The sequence below is a fragment of the Agrilus planipennis genome, unplaced genomic scaffold (genome assembly GCF_000699045.2).
Source record: "Agrilus planipennis isolate EAB-ADULT unplaced genomic scaffold, Apla_2.0 scaffold9, whole genome shotgun sequence".
NCBI lineage: Eukaryota > Metazoa > Arthropoda > Insecta > Coleoptera > Buprestidae > Agrilus > Agrilus planipennis.
The window spans coordinates 2,706,762-2,717,554 of record NW_020442467.1 but is presented as its reverse complement, the minus strand read 5'-3'; the positions used below and the strand labels follow the sequence as shown (position 1 = coordinate 2,717,554).

The following is a 10,793-nucleotide window of genomic DNA, read 5'->3' as shown; positions in this document are numbered from 1 at the left end:
AGTTGGTGGTGAGTTACATTACCAATGCCTATCATATAATTCGAAATATTCCCGATATCTGGGCAAAAAATCGCAGCAAGTGGGTACGCCACTGCCAGTGTTGCATTGAAGCGAATGGCGGACAATTTCAGCATTTTTTATAAAAGGTACGCTTTTCTTTTTCACTTTTACTTTTTTTAGAAGGTGGAAGTGCATTCGGCTTCTTCCAGGTGGGTACTTGTTACATTCACACTAGATCAGCTGAGCGACGTTAGTCGCCTAGATTCAGACCCGTAATGAACCAAATTGTACATTCAAATTTGCAAAGACGATTTGCGAGCTCAATTGTCACTGGACTGAAAAATTGTATAACACTTTTTTGTTGTATTTTGTGTCAGGAATCCATGTTTTTTTTTTAATTATTATGAATGGGACACCCTGTATATATATATTTAGTATCAGCATTGCACCCGTGCGAAGCTGGGGCGGTTCTCAAGTAATTAATAAAGAACATTTTATCCCTTTCTGATTGCTTCTAGTTGAAAAAGAATAATCAAAAAGATAAATCAATACCTTACCTAACCAAAGGTTCCATAAAGCACCAGTTGGTAACTATGATTTACTTATTAATAAAAAATATCTCTATTTCATTTCTTCAGTTTCTCTGTTACCAAAATTAAAATTTTTAAATTGTACTGAATTATTTATTTTAGAGGTAGAAAGTTCATTTTCAACTGACCCGTAAAGGCAACTATTTTGTTTCCAGTTTTGATTTTTTTTTTCGGAGAAGTGTAGTGTTGCATTCCCTCCTAAAAAACTAAAACCCCTCTCGTTTGCCCGAAATTGAATCCATGATTTGTACCTTTACTATACTTAGGCTTAGGACCATTTATTTTAGTCCTCTTCAGTCATGTGCTAATAATAAAAGTTCAAAATATAAATTAAATCAGTACAATTAATGTTCATACTTTTGTTTATAAATAAATGGATACAATAAAATTAATCATAATATCTATACATGTATTGCCGTAGGTTGTTACTCTCATTACGAATAAAATGAAAGAAATCGATCCCCTCTTTAAGTTGTTTTTTACAACGGTCTTTTATGGTGGAAGTTATTTTGATGGATTAAAGGTCGGTTCGCCAGAAGAATATGATCTCGATCTCCTTTTGGAACTGCCTAAGTTCAGTACACCGAAGGTAAAAACCAGCAATATTCCTGGCTTCATGCACGTTCAGTTGGAAACATTCGAAAAACTAGTCAAGCAGCCAGAATTTGAAAAATATAAATCGTAAGTAATTGTTATTTATCATATTTTTAATTTTTGTAGTTGTAGTTTTATTATTGCAACTACAACTANTTTGACTATGTACTGTTGGTACGTGCCGAGGAAGCTTTTATAAAAGAGGTAACCGAGTGGACTAATTTGAAAATTCAAAACAAGAAAAAATCACCAATTTTTTTAAACCCTTGTCTAAAGCTGATTATAACGATTAATTTTAATTGCAAATTTCTCAATAAATTGATTTTATTCTGATACATATTGGTTTTATATTGGAACCTTAGAACGTATCCCCCATGATTCCATACTAATTACCATTCCATGTCCACGGTTTCTGTATTCGCGGCATATTTATGGTACATATACCCCGCTAATAAAGAGCTTTTACTGTACTTGATTGATTGTGGTATCTAAATTTAATTCGCCATTCAGTGTTCAAAAACAGAAAAAAGAAAGTTTTATAATAGCAGCACAGTTAAATACGGGTTCAATTGAAAAAGTTGTAGGAGAAAGTTGTTCAGAATGCCAAAATATGGGGTATGCAAAAAATTGCGGCGACTTTACGAATAAAACAAACTCTTAAACTTTCTTGGTGCAGGTAGGGACTGCGGTATAGCCAGAAATGCCACAATTTCGAATGTATTTTGACTAAATAGATTCCTTATAGAAATGTGTATATTAAGTTTTAAATCGATAAACGGTTTACGGCCTGTATAGTAATTTTCACAAATAATTCCATTAGTATAGTTACAATAAAAAATTCACAATTAATATATGAAATTAATTTCAGAGAAAACGAAGGAATGGTACAAGCCAGAAATTTTCATTTTCAAAACCACCATAATCGTAACAAAAAATATTACCCTAATAATTACAAAACAAAATTACATCTTACCAAAACTCAGAAACTTTTGATAAAATGGCTTATTGAAACCCGAAAAGTGGACAAACGTGTGATTCCTGACATTAGGTAACTTTATGGAAATACAGAAGATGCCGAATGTTGTATCGTTTTACAGAAAAAAATCGTTTATTCCTTGTCAGTTTACAAAAAAATTTTATTATCTAAATGTTTTACAATAAATATTTCATTACGGATTTGCGCAGGGCCTTCATCTTATCTTTATTCGAATCGGCCGTAACTACAAACAGCGGAGACTGAAAAGAACGAATCCCTCTATCGGCATACCATAGATTTCCTGCCCACAGAGAGGCAATAGAATCTTCGTCACCTATAACGATAATAGTTTACTTCGACGGATATTCGAACAGGCCTAGAGGCTGATTAAGCTGCACAACCACGAATCTCGATCAATTTAGTACGTCTGACAAGCGAGTGGTGGGTACAATAGATACGCGCGCGTGGTATAGTTTCACCCATCAGAAGTGCGTTGTTGCAGCTAGGAAGGATGTTTCATTAGATTAAATACGGGAGATATATGTAGTTTAGCAATAAGTGGTCTAAGGTAGTGACGGCCATTGAGATGACAGGTCCCATTAGCTTCGGTTCTCGTAATCTTCCAAATAGCTATTTGATGGATAGTCGATTGGCTGGCTTCAGGGGGTCGGTAAAAAGGCTTCTTTAGCACCAATCCGCCTGATAGAGGGAATACTCCAAGAACTAATCGTACTCAGGTATCAAATACGTAGAGAGGTGTATGGATAAGCTTATCACAAGCAGATGCTGCACGTTGAAGTCCTTCAAAAGCTTTTATATAAGGCAAATGTTAGGAGCACGTTAATTCCTTTGAAAGTATTCAGATGAAGAATACCTTCGCAGTTCAGAAAAATTTCAGTGTCCAAGAACCCTACAAATATAAACAAGTGTCATACGCATTATGCTTAGCAACCTTTGCTTTCAACACTGCTTTGTAGAAAGTGCCAGCAAGAAGGAAATGACGAAACATCAATGGAATAGTGTTTACAATAGTTCCTAAAACCATCGAAATACATTCTTTATAGTTACTTAGATTATTATGTATATGTGCGCATGTGTATACGGGTGTGCATGTAGAATATTTATTTTAGACAATTCCACAAAAGCACGTGACAGTATTCTTGTGCATATAAAGCTTTGACAAGTGCTGCAATCTCACGTGCATCTACATTTGCTACTTCCTCATCTTTTTGGATACTGTATTTTGTTCAAAGCCTCTGTATTGAGAGAAATCGATAACTGCTATTTGACACTGTGTTTGATAATGTTGTTGCCGACGTCATCGTTTTATAGTTGCTATGTAGCTAACTGTTTCGGATGCTAGATACAAGGAAAACATTAATTCAAATCATAACCTCAGAATATTGTAATATATATCTCCTGCTGCAATACTTTTGTTCAAATGCCAAGATATTATTTTGAAATCAGTCAGTCTCATTTGTTGAGGATACGCTTACTTTTCAGATGGCTTTCTGATTTAAAAAGGACGTAGCTAACCCTTAGCTACGTCCTTTTTATGTCACCTACGTCCTTTTTATGCCATCTGCCCAAGCCCACCCTGGCTAATGCATCGAATATTCTGACCTTTGTACGGGTTTTCTCTAAATATTAACAACCCGATATAACAAAGCGCTAATTTTAAAGCGGCAAGGATTAATCTTCACATAAAACTATAAAAATTAAAGTTTGAAATCGTATACATTAAAAACCACATTATACTGGGATCGGAAGGAAGATTCTTAAAGTAAATATATATATACATGGTGTTTCTGAAATAAGTAGCAATAGAGATTCGTATAGTCAAGAGACAAGAAATTAAAAAAAAAGTTTAAATCCTAAGCCGGTTCTGAGCGTGAATTGGCAAGTTATGTCTGTACTTATGAACCGAGTTGAGATAAGGACTCAGAAGCTACAACGTTGGAGAACGTAAAAACTACCGCTTTTCGATCGGCTAAAATAAACATTAGCTACACATAATGTTCATATGGCCTATCACGGTATAAATGAAATTTGTTCATTGTTTATAGTATGTAGCATTATTTAAATTACACCTCAGGGTATGAGTAAATTTGAATTCCGCTGAAAATCTCAGTTTAGTATAAGGCTTGCATTTGCTGTAAATGATAAGGATGCAGCAACTGCACTTTTAGCATCTGTCACACTGTCACACATGAGAGGAGTCAACTTTGCGTGCTATTTCGCGTGCACTACTTTGGAGTTGTCTTATGTGAAAATCAAAGATTTCATCTTTTTAGCGGTGATATGGTTCGGATGACGACATTCACGACTCGCAATTGAAGGGAAAATTTGGGATTATTGTACAATTTAAACGTTGCGTTTACACGGACCAATTGACTTACCATCGACTGACTAAATACGTCAAGGTTCTAACGTTAAAAAAACAAACTACTAACTGCAGTTGACTGTAGCATAAACACAAAATACACTGATTCTGTTAATTGCCAGCTGATTGAATACGGCGTTGCGTTGTCGCATTTCTTTTCAAGGTCGGAATTGCATTGTCTGCATCTCAACTACGTTTTTCTCGAAAACTAGGAATTTTCCGACTTATAAACATTTACTTAATTTTCTTATTTTATAGTACTACTTATTTCAGAAACACCCTGTATATATATTTATGAACATTTTTAATGATGAAATATATCTTACTTTTCTACATCGAAAGCTTTTGTGGTTTTTCTCTAGATGAACATAATTTCTAAATTACTTTATCCAAGGAACAATGAAAACTTGTATTCGCACCATTGAAGAAAATAAACATGCGGTTTGAGGTATTCTTTGCTTTTCCTCCATAGGTGCGTAAATCATGTAACTCAAGACGTTTTAAGTTGCGATTATACATATACCCACTTGCCCACCTTTGACTTTCGAAACTATTGCATTCTAACTTCTGTGTAGTTAGATGTAATTACATCTGTGAAAAAGTGGGGTTTTCATCAGTGAAAAAAAGTATAATTGATAATGATATTGTGGTATTTTAGAGTCGACCAACTACCTTGGTACGCTAAACTGCTCTCGAAAGAAAGTTGATTAGTTGATCTTGCATAAAAATGCTTTACGGTTTATGATCGTTTTTTTAAGATTTATATGTAGGGTTATAGAATAATTGGGGTTAATATACCATATAATTGCGGTTAAATTGACTATTTAAGGGATTTTTTAATATTTATTCCAGTTATTCAGAATTTACATATATTTAACATTAAATCTAAATGAGCGGTAAGAGGCATCTTCTGTATTTTTATAAAATGGATTAGATTCGCCTTAAATTATTATTTAATAATTCCTTCATTCATTAAACTAGTGTAATTTATATTTGTATGTGAGTATTTCATTTACAATTTTCAATTATTAAGGAAGAATGAAAGAAATACTTAAGTTATGCTTTACATTTAGGTTGCTGTTTAAAATAATGCTTACTTTCGGTTACCTAGGTTCATCTTTTCACACTAATTATTGCAAAGGGTTTTATAAAAGGCAATAAGGTTCTTCTTACCTTTTCCTTAAAGTACATTACAGTCAAAGTGTTCCGTACCAAAATGCCAAAACATATAGGTACTTTATTAAAACAGAACTCGTACATCTCACCCAACCTGTTTGACGCGGAATTTTGACCTTTGGTATAATTTTAAAAAGTGGTACAAAAATATTTCTTGGGTTCTAACTTTTTATAAGCTTTATAAAATGATTTAAGTACGGAACCCTTATAATGCATGTATCTTTTACTTACTAATGTTGTTGCATGCTGTATAGAGATGTAATTAAATTGAAATAGTCTCTCATTTAAATTACTTTTCCATTTTTAGAGCTTTATTAAAATTAGTTGATGACCAGTTTTACCTTTTGACATCAAAAGTTTCTCGTTGGTTTGAAGGAGTCATTCATAAAGCATTACAATGTTTTCCAAAAGAAGGCAATGGTTATATCTTAAGTGTTTCGTACGGAAAACTTCTGGTGAGTTTGTAGTGTATCATTAAACATTAACAACATTAAAATATGTATTTTCTACTACTGCTCTGAGTTATCGAATCATTTTGTTTATATGTAAATAAAACGATAAGGAAATAAATAGGAAAACAACAAAATTTTACGAGGCACTGTGATGGGACGCAGTAACTGACCTACACTAATAACTGATGTATTGCTGAATTGGTTTATTGAACTGTACAATGTTTTAAACCTTATAAGAATAAATGGCTACTAGAGGTTGGCTGTTAACATAACCACCATGAATCAAATTTATTCTATTCTAAGAACCAACAATATTTGAGCAAAAAAATACAAAACAAATACTACACTGATGCTGGTAATCACCATCTCCAATGACCGCTTTACTACAATAGCTGTGTTAAAGTTGCAGGAAGTAATATCGGTTTGATCACAGGTTCTTCTTCCCAGGCACAGTGGTGGATTTCCACTAGTTTGCTGGAAGTCTTTCAAATTGACTATTCTAACAGGTATCGATGATGTTCCCCTTTTTACGAGCGTACGTCCCACCAGTAATGGTTTCTGTGTCAAGTCTGTGTTAAGCTTGCAAGTAGAATAATACAAGAAAATTAAGTAAATGTTTGGTGATCGGAAAGTCCACTGTTTTCGAGAAAAACATCAGTGAAAGTTCAGACAAAGGCTAGTTCGGCCTTGATAGGATAACACAGAGAACTACAACAATTATGTATTTTTCTACTTATGCATTTGCGTTTGTTATTTGTTAGATTGGATTTAGTGTAATTGACGATGTTTATGTTACAACCGGTCTACAGTAGCTCTTTGTTCTTTTAATATTGTAAATTTGTATGTATGTAATCAGTCGAATTGGCAGTAGGTCAACGTGCTACACTGTGCTACTGTCATAGGTCAATAACAACAGTAGTTGTTACAATGGCGTTCGGTACAGTAGAACTTTGTGACAAGATATTAATTTACGGAAAATGCGACTACAATATTAATGCAACGGTCGAATTGCACGATCATCCATATCCCCAACAAAAACTTCCTCATCGGCAAACTATCTTAAATGCAATACAAAGATTAAGAGAAATTGCTAATGTACACCTTACATGTGATCCTTGATTATATACAAGACAATTCCCAAAGTAACACACTAGAAATAGCGCGAAACCTTGGCTTTTCCCATGTTACAGTGTGGCGAATTTTAAAGGAACAGCATCCTTATCATTTGCAGCGAGTACAAGCCTTGGAAGAAACTGATTTCCAGCCGCGAGTAGATTTACGTCAGTGGTTTCAAAATAAAAATGTTACAGATCCCTATTTTTTCAGTAGGGTGTTGTTTAAGGACGAACGCTGGAATTTTAAATTTTCATAATATTCACTATTGGTATGGCGCAAATCCGCATGTCGTGCATCCTTCGCGACTTCAACTATTTTCAGTTAACATGTGGTGCGGATTTTTTGGAGATACGCTAGTTGGGCCGTTTATTCTACCTGCGCGTTTAAATGGGGTGACGTTTTTAACATTCTTACAAAAAACTTTACCGACTGTACATAATGGGCATTTAAAAACATTATTATGTGCATTAGCTAGTAGTAAGTAGTTGTTTACATTATTAACTATTCCACAACCCGTAGTGTGCGTATGTTTACAATCTTCATCGATGTAGCTGTAGCTGCTTAGTTGTTATGGCAACTCTCTGTATTAATACTTGTGTTGTCAATTTACGCCCAGGACCGGCTTCAGATTCTAACTTCTTCTATTTTTCTTACATTTTGTTTTTTTTTTAGGCTTTTTTACTGACCGTGCGATTCCCTATCACATCTAGTTAACATCCATCCAAAGTTTACTACATATTTCAGACACACCCTGTATATAAAAAAAGAAATTTTCATTTTTTGTTTAAATTTATTTTGCATTTCAGGCAACTGTACATAAAGAAGGACCAGCTTTTACTTTTAAAATTACTGGTGCAGATATTAAATTTGATGTCGACTTTGTGCCTTGTTTTATATTTAAAAGAAGTTGGCCCGAAGGTGGATATAGAAGCAATCCTTGTGTGAGTAAGGTTTGTTTAATAATTAAAAAAGAATCGATTATTAAATTGTTCATTTTAATGTTTCTTTTAGCCAGATTTTTTTGTTGTTCCTAAACAACCTAAGCGGACAATGGCCAAAGTAGAACGTTATTGGAGACTTTCTTTTCAAGAACAGGAGAGGGTTTTAATAAATAACTATCCAACACTCAAGCCATCGCTAAGACTCCTAAAAGTTGGAATTTAATTAAATTTTAAAAGCCAAATTTTGTTTTTATGTTTTTTAGAGGTTACGTGACGTACAGAACTACAGTTGTATTGCCAGCTATTATATAAAAACAATATTTTTATGGGAAATTATACAAGGAAATGCTGATGACATTTTTAGACATTCCCTAAGCTACGCATTTATGAAAGTAAGTTTTGTATTGACATTTCCTTTTCGCATAAATAATTACAATGAACGCTGGTCATAAAGTATTGTGAATGTACTAAGCAGATTTTATTTTTTTTACGTAAGAATTTTTTAATAATGTTTTTTAATAAATTAAGTCAAGCAAGTAGCTCTTCGACGGGCTGTACTTGTCATACCGTTGTAGTGTGTAGGATATGTCATTATTATATAAATATCCCTCGTTTCGCAGTTAATCATCTCGATTACGTAGGTATAAGTACATAATAACTAAATAGTGACTAAAAAGTTTGAATGAAGTGTTTGAAAAGAAAATGTAAAAATCTCAGAGCACTAAAAAGCTAAAATAATTACGTATTTTCTCTTAGCGGATTCAAAATAAAAGTACAAACAAGCTAACCAAAATTCACTTACATAACAACAAATTACTGCTTATTAATAAATAAAATCCTTTACAAAAACATATATGTAATCAATGAATCTAATTTAATTGAGGGAAGAAAACAAAAGAAAGATATTAAGCATAAACCGCATATAAAATTACCTACAGAAAAAAATTAAAGCGACACCTGTTTGCATTTGTTTGGACTATGTAATGGTACGTTTTAAAAGATTATACATGTTTCAGAAAACAAATATAGACGGTTTGATAAACCAGATCTTAGTTGTCACTTTAGCGACTGCAAATCTCAAAAACCTATTTAATCCCCCTAATTTCGCGAACTAAAGATTTTAAAGGGAAGTGGAGGGAGGTCTAGTACTTTTCGAAAATCATGTATATTTATTTAATTCAACTCCGTCCGTTATTTAAATAAAATACAAATAGAGTTATTAATTTAATTCCTTATAATGAAAATTATTTTTATTCTCTGAAATTTATCATTCATAGTTATTGTGCTACTTAGTTTTGGTAATTATGTTATTTATATGATTCACTCAGGGTTTTAACTTTTAATATTTTTGTCACGTAATGAACAAATACAAAAGTTCTGCGAAAGCAAGATATTACTCCAAACTAAATTATGCATTTTCGAAACAATAAGAAAATAATGCTACGAATGCGACTGCTTACCAGCGGCGTTCAGTTTTTACTAGATGATGATCTACACTCACTACATGTAGAAATTAGAATAAAATTATTTTATGATTATTATATAATAGTTATTGTTCAACCTGCTGGAGTGGATGGGAGGTCATAGAAGTACTCAAAAAAGGTCATTATCCTGTCATAGGTCAATAACAACAGTAGTTGGTACAATGGCTTCAGTACGACAATATTTTGGGACATGATACTAATTTACGGGGAATGCGAGAACAACTTCCAAAGTAGCACACGAGAAATAGCGCGGAACCATAGCTCTTTCCATATTACAGTGTGGCGCATTTTAAAGAAACAGTTGCTGCATCCATATCATTTACAAAGAGTGCAAGCCTTGCAAAAAACTAATTTCCAGCCGCGAATTGATTTATGTCAGTGGTTTCGGCAAAAAAATGCTGCCGACCCCAATTTTTTCCGTACGCAAATTCAGCAACGTTTTTCAATTAATGTGCGGTAATATTTTAGAATACGNTATATATATATACAAAATTATTTTATCTGCTTTGTTAAATAAACCTTTGTTATAAATTATTGATATTATCTCATTTTCCTACTGTTTGTTAATGAAGCAATTGATTTTGATATCAAGTGCAATCAAAGGAGGAGTACATACCGATACTTCCTTGAAAAACAAACTTTGATTACCTAGTGAAGAAACTTATTAAGGAGCATACATACTAACTGAAACATCTCTTTATAGATTTTATTGTTTTCCTAAAGCATGTATAATATATGTACAATAGGTATTTATTTGGCACATTTTCATATGCTGATACCTATATTTCGTTTAGTTTCTGTAGGGATGTGACCTTCAGTTTGACCGGCGCAAAGTAGAAAAAAATAGCACCAGGACAGAAAAGAAAGGAGACAACTCTCGACCAAACTTAACCGGTGAGGAGCGTATAATCCGTAGGTACAGTACTGCACGGAAAAATTGACCGTTTTATCCACTACAATTGCATTGCGCAAATGTGCTGTTATTGGTACCATTTACTACTGAAAATATCAACGAGATGTTTATTTATATTTGAAGACATATTAAAGGCTTTAACGCTTGTTTTCGACTCGCACTACTATT

At 33.3% G+C, this 10,793-nt stretch overlaps 1 protein-coding gene across 1 annotated transcript in view; it reads left to right on the top strand.

The window, feature by feature from the left end:
- The window catches only part of LOC108735523, a 12,794-nt gene extending 2,888 nt beyond the window's left edge, over window positions 1-9,906 (top strand). The window contains exons 3-9 of the mRNA XM_025981222.1: window positions 1,012-1,271; window positions 2,053-2,232; window positions 6,027-6,174; window positions 8,094-8,228; window positions 8,299-8,439; window positions 8,492-8,620; window positions 9,778-9,906. Of these exons, the coding sequence (XP_025837007.1) occupies window positions 1,012-1,271; window positions 2,053-2,232; window positions 6,027-6,174; window positions 8,094-8,228; window positions 8,299-8,439; window positions 8,492-8,620; window positions 9,778-9,906 (1,122 nt within the window). The remainder of the gene's footprint in view (window positions 1-1,011; window positions 1,272-2,052; window positions 2,233-6,026; window positions 6,175-8,093; window positions 8,229-8,298; window positions 8,440-8,491; window positions 8,621-9,777) is intronic.
- The last annotated feature ends 887 nt before the right edge of the window (window positions 9,907-10,793 follow it).